At 39.6% G+C, this 20116-nt stretch overlaps 1 protein-coding gene across 1 annotated transcript in view; it reads left to right on the top strand.

Moving 5' to 3' along the window:
• si:ch211-186j3.6 (neural-cadherin) overlaps positions 1 to 20116 on the top strand; it is a 266619-nt gene that overhangs the window by 89869 nt on the left and 156634 nt on the right. The window contains exon 7 of the mRNA XM_018697417.2: positions 11569 to 11711. Within this exon, the coding sequence (XP_018552933.1) occupies positions 11569 to 11711 (143 nt within the window). The remainder of the gene's footprint in view (positions 1 to 11568; positions 11712 to 20116) is intronic.

The raw sequence follows: 20116 nt of genomic DNA, 5'->3' as shown, positions 1-20116 counted from the left end.
CCACAATGATATGACAAGGTTAGTCCGCAGACTTTACAGGTGCACATAAATCATTCACACGTTTGAGCTGCTGCAAAACAGTTGGATCGTGAGTGTAGTCTGATGAGTTGTTGAGCTTTTTCGGCTGTTCTGATGGTTGAAATGATTAGTTGATGAATCAAGTTGCCAATGTGAAGAAAGTTTTGGTGACTGAGCAATTATTTGACATTCATCAAGCAAACAATTCAGTGCATTTGCTAGTTCTGTCCTCTCAAATGAGGATGATAATAATCACTGGAGGCAGGTCTAGTTACATTTCTCTTCTCTTGTGTGGGAAATAAACCTAAAGATAGTGGAACTCCAAACTTAACAGGATAATTTATGTTGAAATAGTTCAGCATTTCTCCACATGATCCAGTAGTGGCTTTTGAATGGAAAATGATCAATATAATTCTGGAATATATATATATACTTGTTTGTTTCTTATTATAAAGCCTTAATTCATAAAGTCAGTCTGTCTCTGTTCAGTGCTTACTAGTTTATAAGTAAGGCATATTAAATGAGCGAAGCATGTAAAATACAGACGACCAAAGCTGTTTTACTTATAACCGAGAGAGAGAGAGAGAGAGAGAGAGAGAGAGAGAGCGCTTGACTGTCCTGCCTTGTCAGGTCAGCTCCTCACAGCTGCTTCCCAATTCAACATCGCAGCTGCCGTTACCCACAATTCCAGCATTTTTTCCCCCCAGTGCTGCTGTGGCGCCTGCATCTTTTAATTGGTTGATTTTCTGGCAGAGAGCTGGGCAGATTGGTGAGGCAGGGTCAATCAGCCGTGCCCACCAGCACCCTCAGGAGGCCCAGAGCGTGCACTCTGTCTGTGTGCTTGTGCCTCTATGCGTGCATATGTGTGTGTATGTGTATTCAGTAATTGAGAAGGTCCCAGTAAAGTGTAGTTTTGGTATGGACAGAGTGATGTAGTTATAAAGTGCATTCATGCATCATGCATCTGATATGCTTGTGTTTATGTTGTTTATAGCAGTAGGGGATTAGTGTGTGTGTGTGTGTGTGTGTGTGTGTGTGTATTGATTTACTGTCAGCGACAGCCGAATAATCAGTCAGTTTTTCTTCTGTAGCTCTCAACCCTGCGCTGTAGCTGCCACAAATGCAGAAGTGGACAATCTATGATGCATCAGTCAGACATACACATGCATACGCACACACTCAGAGCTCCAGAGTCATCCATGCAGGCACACATGTGCATGCTTGCAAAATGTATTTATATTTACACACACACACACACACACACACACACACACACACACGAGGGAATGAGCAAACACATCTGTTATGTCTTTAAGGAAACAAAGTCAGCTGGGACGGTTTGAGAAAATAAAATTTACAAAGATAAAATTCATTACTTTCCCTGTAGATACCCTGTGTTTGCCTGTGGGTGTGGGAGAGAGACTGTGTACATATGTGTGTTGAGTCATTGCATGTGATGGACAGAGAGGGAAAGAGAGAGAGAGGGAGAGAGAGGTCATTAAATATATCATTATCCAGGCAGAAAATCTGGCCTATTTGTATCGATTCTTGCAGTTGGAAGCATGCGATAATGAGCATCCGTGTATATGAGAGCGTGTGTGTGTGTGTGTGTGTGTGTGTGTGTGTGTGCACGTGCATGCTTCTATCTTTGTATCTTTGTGAGGACCAGGAAAGTGAGGGTTAGAACTAGGTTTAGGTCAGGGGATGGGGTCAGGCATTTACTTATCATGGCTGAGGTTAGGGTCCTCACAAAGATACAAATACAAGCAGTGTGTGTGTGTGTGTGTGTGTGTGTGTGTGTGTGTGCATGTGCATGTTGTATTTTGCCAGTTCACAGTAAATATAGGCTTCAGATCCAAACGTGATACTGAACAGTGCTATTTTGAAGTTAGTCTTGTTACTTTCTGTTGTAAACTGGGCACAGTTTTATGTTTGTTATTGAATATCAGTGCAAAAAAGAAAGACAGAAAGACAGGAAATGGGGAAAAGGAAAGGAGAACGATTTGTTATTTTCGTGTTTTTGAGTTTTAGATTCACTGTCTCTCAGATCTCCCTCTTCACTGCATGGCTCTCATTTCCTGCTGAGTGACAGAATGGTGGCCTTTCATCTATGTGCTGTCACTTTGCCATCAGGACCCTATTACTGTACCTACCATCACCTGCCTGTTGCCCTGGAAACCACCCTGGGAGGCTTCCTGTGGCTGTGTGTCTTTGCACTTTACGTGCATGTGTGTGTATGTTCATGTCTATAATTAGTTTCATGTGTGATAAAGATGGCTCTTATGACCATAATAAACAGTTAAATATGTATTATACATGCACTTATGCACATAGACAAAGACTGATACAACAGGTAGAAGTGATTTCATGTATATGTTGGAGACAAAGACATGGGGAGACAGAAGTTGCTGTTGCTACACTTGTCAGGCTTTCAATCTAACACTGCACATAGTTTACAATGATGATGGTGGCAGATTTCCCACTCAAAATTAGTGGTATTTTCAAAAACAATGGGATTTCAGATATAGGGAGACAAAAGCTTCTAATTTTTAGTTGTTGATTGCCAGTTTTAACTGAACTGTCACTGGCAGATCTTTATCAGCTCTTTTTATCCAATTCAGTGTAACTTGCTGAATTTTTTGGAAACGGCATCTTCATCTAACTCATAAGAACATCCAACCTGGTGTCCCTCCACCTTTCAGCCGAGGGGAAACCTGAGCACAGCATAAAATTGACCTCCCCTTTCTCCGCTTCCAAGGACGACCAGTGCCACAACCGATTGCAGTGCAAAAACCACAACTGATTTATTTGTTAACACAGATAAAATTTGCGTTGGGATGAGCATGACCAAAATAACAAACAAAACAATCTATTAAAGGGTCTGCTATCTTACGTGACAATGAAAGAAACACAATAAAATACAGGGATCTTACCTAAATCCCTAACATAAACCGGAGAAAACAAGTTTAACAACAAAAAAGGCCCTACAGTTACCTGAACTGCTTTTAGGCAGTTATTTACACTATTTATAACTTTCTCACACACTTAGATCAATCGACGAAAGAACAAGGCACGGTGTGGTTGGGAGTCAGGAAAAAAGGTGAAGCACATCAATCATCAATCCTCCCCAGGGAGCATTTTAAAATCTGAGTCATCAATGGTCCAATCAGCTGCCCCCATTACAACTCAACTTCCTTAAAGAAAAATCACAGGAACAGATGAAAAGCAACCCCCTCAGGCGGGGAGGGAGAACCGCAAAAACAGACAGAAATCAGTACTAATAATAATGCAGATATAACTCAGCAGAACCCAACAGAAGAGTCTTAGTTATGCATCTGATGGCTACACAAACAAGATATGACAGTTCAGCTTCTTGGGATGATACAGAGCAGTCTGAAGTTAAAACTACATGTCCAGGTAAAAAGTCAGCATCCTCACCAGTTATTGATGTATGTAGGCAACACAGAAATAAGCAGCAGTAAAATAAAATGCAGTAAAATAATGTAAACTAAGACTATTATTTCTTTCTAATATAACCCCAATCAGATGTTTACTATAGAAAATTCCTTGGAAAATTGTTTCACTTTTGCATGAGTAAAGGGTTTTAAAATGAGGATAAATTGATGAGTTTGGCAAAGCAATTTGAGTAAAACTTCCCCAAATTCAATATTCAACAGAGAAGAACTGAGCTGTTGATATTACTCTAAACTCTAATATAGTAGCATCTGGGGACCAGTGTTACACCAGCTTCTATACAGTGGATGTCAGTCCTGGACCAGCGTAACTTATTATATATATTTACCCAGGAAGTAACCTTAGGTTAGCAATGGAGGTTAAAAAAAAAAAAAAAAAAAAAAAAACTAGTTAGTTGGCAGCTTTCATTAGAGCTGATGAATATTCACTTTAATCTATTCTATAAATGTACGCTCTTGTATTTTCAGTTGGGAAAAGGCAAAAAGAAACTCTTCATATACCAAGTATCACCCTTATTACAGCCTCATGCACACAGCTTCAGCATATCGGTGAAATCCAAAGCTTGACATGTCCTCTGTGCCTAGTTACATTTGCAAAAATTGGACCGTCACTGTTTGAGAGAGAGGTTTTAGCTGTCAGTTTCCCAAATTTGTGAATAGGTTTTATTGAATCAGCTTATTAATATGCGTGTTTTTGCTCCACAATTGTAGATGACAATATGAATGTATTATTGAAGGTCAAGGGTGTGTGTGGTGATCGATGTTGTACCTTAATATGAAATGACTGATGACTAAGGTCACTGACTGGTGTTTATCTCATTTTGAAATGTATTTATTTCTTTATTTTACCTTTGTCATGATATATTGATGTCTCTGGCTGGTGCCCTCTCTGTGTAACTCCTGCTCAGGCGTCACCTTAGTGTTATTGTTCTGGGAGACATTTTCCACCAAATCAGATTTCTCTATACAAAAGTGTATTTATCATGCCATGTTTTTTTCCCTCCTGTATTAAGTGAATAAGAACAATGACACAGTTTCCATAGAGCAGTAATGACAGTCGCATGCAGTTAAGGTGATGTTAACTTCAAAACAGTTATTCACAGCAGGCTGCCAGCAATGAAGAGTTCCCACTCAGTTCATGATGGACATACATTAGGTACAAGTGCTTTGATATTCATGAGAAGAATAGAAGAAAAGTATCACACTTTTGTGCTTGTATGATATTGGCATACAAACCCAGGTCTTAATAATGACATGCATATCGATTTTCTTTTTTTCTGTGTTAGTGAAAATTGGGAAAGTAGCCCTTAATACTATGTAAACCCACTATTCTTTTTTTTTTATTCTTTTAGTTATTATTCATCTTTTCTTTTCCAAAAGCTATACAAATATAGTTTGAAAACCTTGAGCCAGATCTTTCACCCCAATTACCCAGTGTTTGCACTCCAATTACCGTTGGCCACTTGGTTTGGTGACCCTGTACGCAACCCTGTCTCCTTGAAGTTATGTTTCTATACAACTAAACTGCAACAGCAAAAGGAAACATAATCGCTGGCTGGATTATGTTCAGGGGCAACATCTTTTTTGAATGAATAAAGCATTACATTTTTAAATGGCAGCTGAGTTACCAGGAGGCAGTTGCAGTGGATGGTTGGCATACAGAGTTCACAGCCTGTCAGTGGATGTGAACAACAAAAGCAGTAAGTTTAGGGAAGATAGAGGTTTGGTTAAATGTAAACAAACATATTTTTTGCTGTGAACTTTTTTCTGTGTTAAACCAGACTGTGATCTTTCCCAAACCTTAACCTTAAAGGTGCTGTGAGAGTCTAAAGAAAGCTGTAGCTGTAGTCAGATATTTTGGCAGAAAACAAATACGTTTTCTCAGAACGTTTTACTCATATGTTCAACATTATTGGTCTTATCCAGGTTTTGAGAATCTTGAATGTGCTATTAGCAGAGCCCCTGTATCAACTGGGATACTGAGGCATTTAAACACCATAACCAGGTTTCTGATCACTGTCTGCTACCTGTATGTATCAGTCTTCAGCTTGGTCAATTACAAATATGATAGTAAACTTGTGATTATCTGCACGCTAAAATTAAAATGAAAGTTGGGTAGCAGCAGGGTGGATAAATTATATTATAACTCGCTGGTGATCAGAGGGAGAAGCCAGATTCAGCAGAGGATATTAAAGGCCACAGAGTCCAGGCAGACTGAAATCAAAGTGGTTTCATCCTCAACTCCTGAGGCAGCTGCTGCCTTTAGAGGAATAACAGAGAGCGGGTCAAACACATGCCTGCGCCGACACAGAAACATGGATAATGTTAGAATTGCTTATTAACACACAAATAAGAAGTTTTCTTTATGTTTCATATGAACCATGTAAAATAATCACTCAGATATGATCAAAATCCATCACCTGGATACCAGTGGGAATGTAAAAGTATTCATACCGACACATACATTGAAGGTAATTCTGTGTGTTTTTCCGTGTGTAATTCTCTTGTGTATTTGCACCCAAGCTGATTATGTTTGAGGGGAAAAAAATGTTATCTTTCCCTTCAAAGGGTCCTCCCCGATAAACACATACTAAAGATTCAAAAGATTGAAGTGTCAAACTACAGACCAGAACACAACAGACACACCATAGGAATAATGACAGAAGAAAATGACAGAAAATTAGTTCACATGAAACACTCACACATATATCAAACCTACCGCTTTAATAAGACGGTATATTTAATATCATCTTGATATAGCAAACACTGCTGCTTCAGTGTTGATATTGTAGTCACGTCAGCTGTATCCACCTGATGGCTCTGAATGGGAAGCGTTTTCCTGTTGTCACTGTCAGTTCTCTCACTGTATGATCAAAGGAAGTTGCAGTATTGTGACACCAGCTCTGTGCACCTATGCAACTGCATACATAAATCATACATTCAATGTGAGCAGTAATTCAACAAGTAAAGATAAGTTAAGATAGACTTTATTTATCCCACTTGCAGCAAGGACAGAAACAAGAGTGAAGAATAGACAAAAGATAAAAAATATATAATGTAATATAAAAGAAACATACCATTGTAAGTGCTGATTAATAGGAAATCAGACAGGAGGCATTCCAGCTAATAAATAACACAGTCAGTGAGCAGTAGCTGAATGGATCAGCTGACAGTCTCAAACCCCAACTATTCAGCACACACAGACACACACCATTGCCCTCTTTCTTTCCTCCATTCTCCATCTACACCTTATCTGGATAAACTAAATGAACTCAATAATTAAATTCAGTAATTAATTTTCACAACTGACATCAGGCCCTGGCCTAAGGGACGCATCTATTTTTCTCCCCGGATCAACGGGAATGAAAACAAACTAAAACAAAAAAGTAAAACAAAACGGTTAAAAAGTAATTAGTGTGTGGTGGTGTATGTCTAGGGCGGGTTTCAATTGATTGCAGCATTGATCTGGCCAAATTAGAGTAGTGGTTGAGTCCAAATGTGATTGCAAAAGGCATCTTACTGTTGCTTGACTGCTGGGCTTTATGGTTCCCCTCAGTGATCCGCTCTGATCTCTCTCCACTCCCTCTCTCTCTCAGATACTCACATCGGCAGTTCTTCATGCAGTAGACGCCTACAAGCGTCTGCTTGAAAGCATTAGAGAGAGGTATTTGTTGAAGTTAGGTTGATTTAAGTGTCAAGTAGGATTAACCTCAAAATGCCTCCTGGAAAATTTGCCATGGCAGTGAACCATTATCTCCTTGATGTATACTTATAAAATTTACATCATGCTTGGCTCAATATTTTAAATTCAATGGTCAGTGTATGCGGTGGTCTGCTTTTATTCTGCTCAGGACACAGCGGCCGTGCATTTGTCCTCTTTATCATATCATCATCATGGTCAGCTCACTGTTTTCATTGTGAACAGTGACAGAATCAGTATCTTATCAGTACTTTCACACACATAATACATTGGTCGCGTTTGATAGTGGATTTGTTTCACATCGCACGATCACACATTTTGTTTGGTATGTAAGACTCTCTGAGACAAAAACAGATGACAAAAACTAGAAAATTCCTGGAGAAATTTTGAATGTGTCTGCTGCTTGGTGCATATCCAAGATAATCAGCTGTCAGCAGTAAAAATGGCCTCAGTCTAATTAGCCAATCAGAGTCAGCTTAGGCCACTTCTGCTCAGAAACTGCTGAGTCATCAACAACTGCTGAGTAACTTGTTGCTATGGTGACTGGGGCCCCCAAAGGTGGTGGGCCCTAAAGGAGTTGTTGTCTACCTGGGGTAAACAAATCCAAAACTTGGCATCAAAAATGCCCTCACACCTCGAAAAGTACAATTCCTATCAACAAAATTTCTTCACTATAAGCTCTGTAAAGCTTCAATCAAAACACTGATGTATTATATGTGTACGTACTGTTTACGGTTTAGGCACCGTTGCAGTTTTAAAATACCCACCATCTCTGTTTTTAACAAGAACTTCAGAGCTCAGTTTAACATGGCAGTCTATGGGACTGTTGGTCAGCGCTCTGTGCGCTTTGAGGCAGTTTATTCAAAAACTGTCTGTCATGTCACAATGGGAGTCACACTGGGTGAGAGAGGACACATTTCTATACATCTTCATATATAAAGTGTCTATGTAGGTTTGAAATTGTGGGACTTAAAAGAGATTTGAGTGAGACTTTTTGGCAAAATTTCCAGAGGTAGCAGTTAAAGTGTGGGAAATGTCACACATTCTAGTCCAGAACATTCCGTGCAATACACACCCATTATAAAATCTGGAAAAAAAAGTGATTTCGTAAAAACCATAACAGCTTTCAAAATGCAGATTTAACCCAAAAAGTCTCAAGCCTTGTGACCTGCTTAAAGTTTCTCATTAGCAATTAATCTTTGAATCCAGAAATATTTATATAACTTAAATAGGCTGGTTTAAATAGTTTGATTATTTTTCTGATTATTTTTAGTCACTCAGTAGCCATTTAAATGTTTCATCACATCACCGTAGACGGTGGATGTTTTCAGCATTTCACAAAGTTGATGTGCTGTGCAGTCCAACATCAGCTGTTGTTGCCAGTTCAGGCAGCTTGTAATCATACGCCTAATTGTAAGCTGACTATTTGAATCTATAATGATCACTCTGTCTGCATTTGTAATGCAAAAGTAGACTCAATTTTGGAAGTCAGGACAAAAGAAGCTTAGTAGCCTGTGTGAAAGAGTCATGCATAAATTCAACTGAACAGACAGCATCTGTAATTTTGCGAATTGCAGGCATAAATGCACAAAGAGGCCTTAGTTCTTTCTGACTTTCAGGTGAGATAAATACAAGCAATTATCTAATGATCTTTCAAATAGCTTCCTTAGAGCACAAGTGGAAGCCGTTTGATCAATGCGCCCTATGTATCCCTAGAGAAACTACATAATAAAGAAACACAGCACAGCATCTCCCCTTACCTAACTTGCATATTGATCTGCAGAGAAATGCTGGCAAAGTGTGAGCAGAAATTACTCAAATGCTGCAACAACACTCTACAAACAGAGCAAAAACAAGTGGCACATCACTGATCTTCCCAGGCAGAACTAGTCCAACAGTTGTTGAGACAAAAACACGGCAGTGACAGAACATGATCGCAGTGTTCAACTCCTAATGAGAGTACCTTGCATTCACTGAAAAATGAATCGGGCTCTTTGCGAGGGTGGAGTGACAGACGGATATATGTTTATCTCAGGCTGTAATACTCACTACACCTGCATTTTAAGGATTCACAGACACGTGGGCAGGCAATGAGTCACTGCAAAACTACATCCAAATGAACATGTCTCTTAGTCTTAGCTTAGCCTTAGAAAGGTGCCTCAGATCACAGTCCAGACCAAAGGACCAAAATTTGGTTCCACCAAAAGTTGCATAATCACATGCTGAAATCAGTGCTGCTGGTAGTCATGCCATAATAATGATAGTTAGTGGCAACAAATGAAACTCTTCATTCATTTTTCTCCATTTCAAACAGAAAAGGCTACCTACCGCATTGACAACAGATGGACACCAGTCTATAAGTGCATGGAGGTGGTGACAACAAATCATACATATGTTATGCAAAGTTTTTTTGTGAACTTTCAAATTGCAATGTAAAACTAACACTAACTGGATTAAACATTGGTTTGGACTTGACTTTCAGGTGTGGAAACACCTGCAGGCTTTGGTATAGAGTTAAAAATACCCACAGTTACTCAAAAACACATGATGTTTTTCCTACTAATCCTTAGTAGTCAGTGGGAACAAACTTTTGACACAACATAAGTCTCAGAAACGATGGTTTTCACTGATCAAATGGCACTTCTTGATATTATTGAAGTGGTCAGTCCTATCTCTTCAGCTTAAAATATAGTGATTTATGTTTTTTTAACCAAGGGAAACTGCATTTGGAAGACCTTAATTGTTCACATTAGCGTGAAAAAAAAAAAAAAAACTAAACAAAATGCAGAATGCAAGATGGACTGTACTGGACTGTTTTAATCATCAGTGTTCATCATGATGTCAACCCTGTAAAACTCTCAAATTCTCAAAAATTCTAATTTAACCTATCTTTAGATATTTGCTTCAGAGGTTTTTATTATAAATTTTGAGTGGTTACCCTATTCAGCATTTGCCATAAAATCATATTAGTTAAAATGGCCTTGTGCTAATGCCCTAGACACTTCTTCATGTTGAGAATGACCCAGAGAGGCAGGCATGTTGTATAATGTGATAATATCATTCCCATAAGGGCGACTGCAATGTGTCCTAAGAATGTAGAGTATGAACTTCATGTCAACAAGGTAGAGAGGCCAGCCTTTCAAGAAAAGTTTTACTTTCAAGCACATCAGTGGTTCACAGATGTCTGTGTAAGGCCAAAAGAGAGTTCAAAGCTGAAGTTCAAAGTGTTACACTAAGATACAAAGACAAAACTGAAGGGGAATTTCAGAGCAAGAAGCTGAACTCAGTTTGGTATGCAGGGGCTGATAAAAAATGCATGTCAAGGCAAGTGAATCAGTTAGCTAGAATGAGTTATGTATATAAATACTTATATAACAGATGATCAAGGACACATATGTTACTTCATCACACTTAAAAACATCTTGTTTTCAAGTATCCTACCTTGAATATGAATAAAATTCTTGTTCCATTTACACATCAGCCCTGTGTCATAGAGGCATCTAACCAGGAGGTCAGTTGTAGTGTCAGTATGATCTTATGATACCATTGCTTCCATTGCACATTGCTCAGAAGACCATAACTTAAATATTTAAAAGCTTTAAACAGAATTGTAAAAGCCTTGCTGCCTGAGCTAATATTTTCTCTTTCCACCTCCACAAGGATGCAGTCTTTCCCTGTCCCTTCTCCGCTGGTTTAGGAGCCAGCAACAAACATACACACTCTTAAAATTTGATTAGGGATCAGCCATTCTGAATGTCCTCCAGGATATTGATGCAGACCAACGGCAGACGCAACCAAGAAAATGAGTGCTGTGTGTAGAGCCACTCCTGAAGACTGTATGTTGTTTCCCTGCAGGGATATCACAGGAAAAGGAAGTTAGTTTACACCACTACCACTCTGTTCCACGTTCTCACTCTCACTGTCACTTTGGAAGTTGTTAGATTTCTATAATGGAAGGTGTGATGGAGGGTGGGCGATGTGTGGGGGTGTGGTGTGTGTGTGTGTGTGGGGGGGGGGGGGGGGGGGTATGTACATGTACCAGAGATATACTCTACGTTGAAAACACGGCTCCAAGTGTAGGTCAGTATTGTGCACACAGTATTGTGTCACACTTAGACCTTTTGTAGCTGCAAAAGGTTTAACTGTGGCTGTCTTGTTGAAAAGTGCATCAGTTTTTTTTCTGGGAGTAATTCAATATGTTTCCATATCAGTATTTTTGTTCTGAGGCACTGAATCTAGTGGTCGAACATGAATTAGATGGAATTGATTTGAAACGCTAACTTGGACGAGTGTGTCTCATTTTCTCCTTCTCAACCATGTGTCAGGACATATGGTTTTGGTCAGGTGTTGAATGCGTGTTTGTGTGTGTTTTATCAGATATCGGACATTCGTTTCGGAGGATGCAGGCCCCAACACTCTTGTTGCCACGGTACTGGCAAAGGATCCTGATGGGGACGGGATTACATATAAGATCACTACAGGAAACGAGGAGGGCAACTTCGTCATCGACAGCCAGAAAGGTTAGACATGTTGGATTTTTCGTTTTCTCTTGTTCTTCTCATCTGCACATTAATTCTTATTTAACTTTAATTCAAGTATTAAAGGTTTTTTTCCCCCTTTCTTCACATCCTCAGAACACTCCTGTAGAATATGACTGTCTATATGTAATGATGGTTTCATCAGTGTGAAGACACTTTTATAAATACTTAACAGTGCCTGACAGAAACTACATACTTAAGACACATGTATCCCCTACATAGTAGCGCTTTATGAATTATTGTAACCTCACTGCTTAAAATTTTAGGAGAAAAATCTTAGAACTTTAGGTTGCTCAGGGGCCTGTTATTATTGTGCTGTTCACCTGTGGTTGTGCACAACCTCTGAAATATACACAAAGATTGTTTTTCTTTCCACAGTTATTTTCACCCTGCTTTACTGTCTGCTGTCCCTGCTATATTTACGTACACCATATAAATGTAAAAGCACCGCAGTTTGTCAAGTGTGCCTCAGAGACCCTTGAAAATATGTGTCACACATTGTGTATAGAACAGTTTTACTTGTGTGTCCTTCACCATATTCACTCCACTGTGGATGAGGATGCCTCACCAGCCTCTCTCTTACTGTGAGAAGCTTTGTCAAGGATATTTAAATCCTGACAGGTCATGTCATGGAGACGTTAGAATAATCAGCTAAAGTGTGAGGAGCATTTCCACAGTGTCTTCGTAAGAAAAAATACCATCTGAGGTTTCTAGTCGCACAGCTCGGCTTCCTCTGAGGCAAGAACAGCAATGCCAGGAGCAATGAGAAATTGGAAACTGGGTTAATGATGCACTGTGTGTTTGTGTCTGCGTGTCTGCATCTGTGTCTGCGTGCGGTAAGTGGGGGGATGGTGGCAATTTCATAGTGGTTCGACCCTTTTGTAAATTGCAAACGGCTCTGAATCTGCATATCGCATTACAGGGTAATACGATGACTTTTACAAATTCAATTACTCAAAACTTCAAGGCACAATTTCCTCTGTTCACCAGCAATGACATTCACTGTCAGCTGATAGTGGCGGTCATTTTATCGAGCAGGGAGAAGACTTGTAGCTTATAACTCGATTCCATCAGCTATCAGATGATGGGTGCAGACGTGCTTTGCCATTTATATTGTTTGGCTCTCATTTGCATGTAGTCATATCAACCACATTTCTGCCTGTCACTGGTCATAAAAGGTTAACTTTTTATTTCAAGTTTTCTCTGACCGACAAGCTTTGTATTAAAGTTTAGTTTACAGGCAAAGTTAAATGTCTGTCTGGATGGTGGATGCTTTCCAACTTGCCCGCCTGCTAGGATAACTAGAAGTGGTCATTATCAGAGGAATTAATTGTTCTCCTGCAAGATATTACTGAGTAGAGGCTGCAGCTATTGATTAATTTCACTGTTAATTGATTGATTTGGTGTGTTAACTAAACCACCAATCAACTGATGATGACCTAGTTAAATCCAAGGTCAGTATTCTGTTATTGTGAGTCTAACAGGAAGAGATGAAAAACAGGCTGCACAGACAGGCTGCCCTTCACAAATAGCCCAAAGAATCATGTTTTAAATTTCCAGCTTTTTTGCCCAGTAATTAAGATTCACCACAACCTGGTAGTAAATGTAATGAGGCCATGTACCCATCCTTTGCCCAGAGGTTGGCAACCATTTGTCTAGTCTCTAAGATTTGTGAAAATATACATACAGGATTTGGCACAGTTTTCCAGAGGCCACGGTGATGTTTTCTAATTCCTTGTTTGCAAACCAAAGACATGAAATGTACAGTGATTCAAAACAGATAAAAGTAGCAAATCTTTAGTTTTCAGAGGCTGGAACTGGCCATGAGGTCTTTTCAGCAGCATTTTAACTAGTCATGGGGGAAAAAGCACAGGTTTTACTAATGGTATTAATGATGGCTCTGCCATATTCAAGTGTCCCATTTAGCCATGACAGTATGACAATGAGCCAGCATGAATAATACCAGGACGCTGAAACTGAAGCATAGACCATCGCTCATTTTATTATTTACGCATTCTCCTCTTATTATGACATGGCCTTTTTTGGGATTTTTACTTGACAAATGACAGAGAGGCCCAGAACCACGTACATTAATGGCTAAATAGCCCTCCACTCAGGCTATATATGATATGATATTACATTATATGATAATGTTGTAGTTTGTCACACCCCAGCAGGCACAGCAAAACTCACAGGAGATGTGGTGAGTCAGTCATACACCCACTGCCACACAGTCCTGAAAAGAGGTAAAAAATGAAAGAATGAAGACACCTGCGTGGGTGTACCATGACTGTACAGGGCCTTTAAAGGATAAGTCTGGTGATTTTATTTTATTTTCTGTTAATAACTCCCATGACAAAAACCAAACCAACAATGAATGTTGCTGCGTTCCATTTACTGGGAGTGACGTCATCTCTGAGTTAACGGCGTTCCAGTAGAGATGTCGGAAAAACATGGACGCTCACAGAGCCTTTGTAGTTGCTCTTTCAGAGTATAGATAACTTCAAAACAAATATGCACTCCACCTGAAGAGCACCTCTGTTGTTAATGTTTGATTTCAAGGCAAACACTTCAGAATGTTCTTAACCCATAAGAGCCCATGGTGACACAGGTGTCAGCAACCCTTTAAATGTTGTGGAAAGTTTCTCATAATCAACTTTTAACTCATGAAGTTCCCAAGAAAATACAAAAATATATATATATAAAAATAATAACTTCTGAGTTGGAAATATGACTTCAAGGGGCATTCCAGTTGAAACTTCTGACTATCACTTCTGAGTGATAGTGATAGCAACAAGTCCCCCAGCCTAAATGACCATAAAGGTTGCTTGTTCCTGCTCTCAGGTACGACCCATTGGAGCGTACAGCAGGTATACCGGAGCTTTGACATCATGGCAGCAATAATGTTAATAAGGTTAATGTCTTTGTAACGGTCTCAACCTCCTCCTGACATGGACTTTGCTCCTTTTACCACATTATCTGCTTTGTTCCTGTCATAATTACTACAGCTGCTAGATGTTGCTTAACAACAAAACATAACTATGGATCATAATAAGCTGCTGCACAGATGACTTAAGGGCTCATTTTTACAGGACAGTCTCTGATATACAGTATCTTATTCTTGTGTGCCATAGAGCTCCATTGTTTTCCAAAAACTATTGAACACATCAGTGAGCCACATCATTGCACTGGGTGACGCTGACATTGTCCTACTGCCCTAAATAGTCCCTACTGCACCAAATGTGTCTCATTCTGCAGGTGAAAATGGTACCTAATAAAAACTTTTTAGAATCACAACATTTGGTTCTCACATGTCAGGATTTGCTTCTTTTCTGTGTTTTGTATGATCCCTAACATTTTTGCAGTGGTGGTTGGACAAAACATGGAATTTGAAGTTTTTATGTATTTTTGTGACATTTATGCTACAGACTAGGTCATTTATAGAAAAAAAAATGTGAATGAAAATATGTCTCTCATTGCCATTTTTACATGTGGACAGAAGAACCCAACCCTGCAATTAGTGAACAACCCACCCTACCCACTGAACCACAGCTGCCCACTGTAGTAGTGCTAAAACTACAACAGGCTATGCTGTAAGGTGCAGAAAAGTGAAGGATTTTAATATGCTCAATATGTGCACAAATACAGGCACTAAATAGCACGAGGAAGACTGGAAAGGCTTGGATCGGCTGCTACTCTGGATCACAAAGCATTTCAAGCTTGATGCTCTTCTTCAGGTAGCGTCACAAGGTTAATGCTGATGTGTAGAGAAACAGAGAAAAGGCAGGAATAACATGGTAAATGCATCATATAGTGAAACCCTGTTAACTTAGTAATAATGATAATGATACAAAACAACAATGGACTTTTCGCAATATTGATAAGGAGTATGAGGAGTGTTCCAGCTCAGAGACATATTAAACACCAGAACAATAGTCAAAAGGCTCTATGTAGCCATCTATAGAAATTCCACAAAATGTATAGACAGGAGGACGCTGACTTAATAAGTTGATACATTTTGGCATTATTTAGTGCCTGTATTGCACATATCGAACATTTTCAAATCTTTACCTTTTTAACAACTCTGCTGCCCTTTGGCTGAGTTCCATTACTGACTTGCTCGGGAAGCTTTTCTCTCCACTATCATGGATTCCTAAAAAGTACAGTGCCCATTTGTTTTAATAATATACTGGTGCCTTTTAAAGCTTTATGTCTTCAGGAGGAACAAATGGGATGGGGGTTGAGAGTCACAGACAGAGAGATACATTGATGCTGTGCCTTTCTTTACTTTATGTATGTTGATGGCAAGAAAAATATAAAATATGACCGTTTATCCTTGAAGTTCAAGTAATCAATTGATTATGAAAGCTGTTGATTGACTGAATTGAATACAGGGTTTTCTGGCGCTTCTTCAGCGGACATAGGACGTCAGTAAGGAACTGACAGCTGTTAGCTGAGCTGCTGCTAATGTTAGCGTAGCTTGTTCCTACATGCTCAGCTTGTTTTTATTGTGGGATTCCTTCAGCGATTCATCGTTCAGAAGGTCTTTACTGGGAGTCGAATTATCCACAGAGGTCTCCTCTCCAAATCAGGCGGACCAAGTCATTAAAATCTGTAAAAATAACACCAGTTAAAGCAGTTTAACTGTTACAAATCAGCGTTTCTCTGTGACACCATGTTGGGCAGACAGGACGTAGAGAGGGGCTGCAAGAGCGGCTTTTTGCTCAGCTTGTTTCTCTGATTATTTAAGAACCAGATGTCTGATGACAAATATCCTTCATCTGGTTTAAGATCATAGTTTAAATGTTATTTTAAAAATGATGGTGGCGTGACTTATAACAGTAAGAAAGTAGCAGCCTGAAAATGTTTTGATGTTCGGCCATCTGTAAATGTTTCAGTTCTACTGTGCAATCTTTCCCAAAAATAATAATAATGTACGCGTAAGTAGAACTTGTTTAGATACAATAGCTAATATTCAAGTGAGGTAGAAAAGTCATTATTCATGCAAGACAGAGGAGATGAGAAAAAAGGATGAAATTCTGTTTCTGCAGCACAAATCTGAGCTGGTTTGAATGTACTGCTGTGTCCTTTCTCTCCATCATTGTTGTAGTACATGTCTTTATTAAGTATACCTTAAGTGGTCATGGATTTACAGTAAATCAGCTGGAAATCACACACACACAGACAGATAGAAATGAGCTGAATACAGATGCACACAAAGGCACTGCACAGTTTTGTGTGGACTGAATTGTGTGAGCCAAAGTGTGACAACATAATGCTTGTAATATGATCCAATATCTTGTTTCAAAGAGCCCAATATTTGGTCATTAAAACTATTTTATGATTCTTATAATGGAAGGAGAGCGCATTGGATTCCACCCACCCTCTCCAACCCATCTCATTCTCTCTCTGCTACTGATGAAAATCGTTTATTGCCCTTGCCCCCCCCCTTCCCACCCCCCCTGTTGTAAATGTCTGACAATCACCCGAGCCATTGTTTTCCTCCCTTCCAGCAGGAGCAGCAGCTCTACCAGGCCTGATTTGACTGTAACTCACCCTAGAATACAGTGTGTTTCCCTGAGATTTAAGGCAGCCATTAGGATCCAAGCAGGCCGGTCAATATGATGATCACGCTCTTCCTATTAAAACCCATAAATACCAAAGCACCCGCTCTGTTGGAAGAGAGGAAGTATTTACTGACAGCTAAGGGGAAATGCTGGCGCCAATAAACAAGCTTCGATCATTTCCTTTTTTTCCTCAGCTAAGTTTTATAGCATTTTGGAAAAGAGTATTTCCTTGAGAGGGAGGTGGTAGGTGAGCTTGTTTTCAGTCTGATGGGGTAGCATTTGTTGTCCCGTTGTCTTGTTTTATTTCTATTATTTAGTCTTTCCTCCCAAACTGCTCGGCTTCTGTCTGTTGTGTTTGGTCCGATGTGCTGACCTGTGTCTGATCCCAGCTTTATGTAACAAACCCATTTTCTTTTGCCCTCATTCTTCTCCCCTGTTCACTCTAGCAAACATATCGTTATTCTCTCTTTCTTTCCTTCACTATTCCACTGCCTAGTCTTTTTTTTTAAAAGCTCCGTCTTTCTCTTTCTCTGTTTCTTTCACCCCTTCACTTCACTTCTACCTCTTTCTTTTCCAGCTCCAGTCTGCAGTTTTTTTGGTGTGATGCTGACTGAAGGAAGCACTCCCTCTGTCCCTTCCTACTACCCACCACCCTTACACTGCTTTGTCCTCTGTCCACTGTTGTCTCTCACCAATCCCTTGCTTTGTCTTTCTACTTCCTCCCTCCTGGCTGCCTTCATGTGAAGTGACGGCTGCTCACTGACCCCTGAGGAAACATCTTCTCCATCTCCAATAAGCAATGATATGTGCTGGCCCTGTTAGCAGCAACTCTCTCTCTCTCTCTCTCTCACACACACACACACACACACACACACACACACACACTGTACTTTTGTTGAATAATAAATCATTCTCATCCACATACACATAAAATTTGACTTGTATATGTACAGAAACAAGACATGATTGATGCGCAAGCACACACAAATAGTGAAAAATACACAAAAGCACCGTCTCTTAAATGGATAAGCGACACAGAAACATTTGACTCAAAAGAGAATACACATACTCAAACACACTTATACAGGCATGCATGTAAATACACACAGACAAAATGAACACCTGCATGTATGCACAGAATTAAACACAGAATCAAACATGTATGTTTGTTTCACACAGGCCAAAACATACTCCCACAGACACACACTAGAGAGGGCCAGCCACACACACACAGCACACACACACACACACACACACACACACACACACACACACAGACCTCCATAACCCATACTATGGGGACATATCTCATAGATTAGAACAGACGCTTGCTGTATGCTTTGTTCTTGGAATGTCCTAAAACCTTTTCCATGTCCCATTTTCAAGCACTTACCCAGCATGTGTTGCTCTCATCTAAGGCTTTTAGGCCCTATTAGATGTTTATGCCAACCAGAGGCAGAGTAAAGCAGGGATCGGACTACAGGGCGCCTCCGGTGCTCCCTGTATATGTAACATAGCGATCAGGCCATAGCCTCTCTCTGTGGTTGCCTGCTGCCTTTACTGAACTGGTCACATTTATCAGGCCTCCTGTCTCAATTCATTAGGCATGAGTGCCCTCCCCAGCACTGTTGGAGCAGTGTGGGTGGAGAGAAAGAAAGGGTGGACTACTGCTTACACTCTTAATGCACATTCTTAATGCATATATAAACACACACACACACACACACACACACACACACACATATATATATATATATATAGAGAGAGAGAGAGAGAACAGGAATACACACATTTTTTGTTTTTATGTTGTTGTTTTTTATGTACCGAAATATAAGTTGACGATCAGATTTTTATGTGTAGGTGGAAATTATGCTCATGTTGACTCCAATATAAAAATTTGCGTTTATCATATTTTTGTTATTTGATGATATATAAATAAATTCAGCCTTTAAGCATTGAAATTTATAATTTTATAAATGTATCATTTTAATCAGCGACAGATGATGTGGTTGGGGTTTGGGGTTGGGGGCTAACAACATGCTGTTGGGAGATTCTGTTGATTAGATGCTTGAGTTATTGTAAATGGCAACACAGGAGATCAGGCTACACTTGAAGCTGTTTGTGTTCCATCAGCTCCACTACATGTCAGTACATACAGTTGGAAAGCTACTGAGGGTTGCCTTGTTACTTCAATCACTGTAATGTATTTTAATTTACTAACAATGATTCACAGGCAGTGGCATCTCTGTAACACCACTATGTTTTATCAATAAGTTGCAGCTGTGATTTGGTTATTGCCATGGCCATGTTGCAGTGTTCAGGCCTGCTTCCATAACAACTTGTGGCCACTGCATGTCTCTGTAGCCTATAGTAGCATCACTGAATAGTTTTAGTTTTTGTAGGTGGTCTCTGGCTCAGTGGAGCTGTGTTTGTCTAGATACCATTAAAGAAGTGTGACAAACTCTTATTTTGACAAGGTTACCAGAGGTACCATCCACATTCAAAAATCAAATAGTCAGTGTACGTTTTGGTTTCCTACCTGAGACAAACCAGATTGTATTCTTGTTTTTGTGTCTTCCTGAGGAAATGTGGGGAAACTGTGTTTTCTTGTTTCTCATACTGTCAGCAGAAAATGATATTTGATCCCACCTTTACATTTAAAAAATGATAATGCAGTCACATTTTTCCATCTGAATATAAGGAGAATTGAAGCCGTTCTCCTATTCCTGTGTTCTGTCAGCAAAATGAAAAAAATAAAAAATAAATAAAAAAGTTTTTTCATTTCCCCTGCTATCTTTTCAGTGGTGAAATCAAATTGTT

This window comes from Lates calcarifer, linkage group LG2 (assembly GCF_001640805.2).
Source record: "Lates calcarifer isolate ASB-BC8 linkage group LG2, TLL_Latcal_v3, whole genome shotgun sequence".
Lineage (NCBI taxonomy): Eukaryota > Metazoa > Chordata > Actinopteri > Centropomidae > Lates > Lates calcarifer.
Note: the sequence above shows the minus strand (reverse complement) of the source record. Positions and strands in the feature narration are given on the sequence as shown.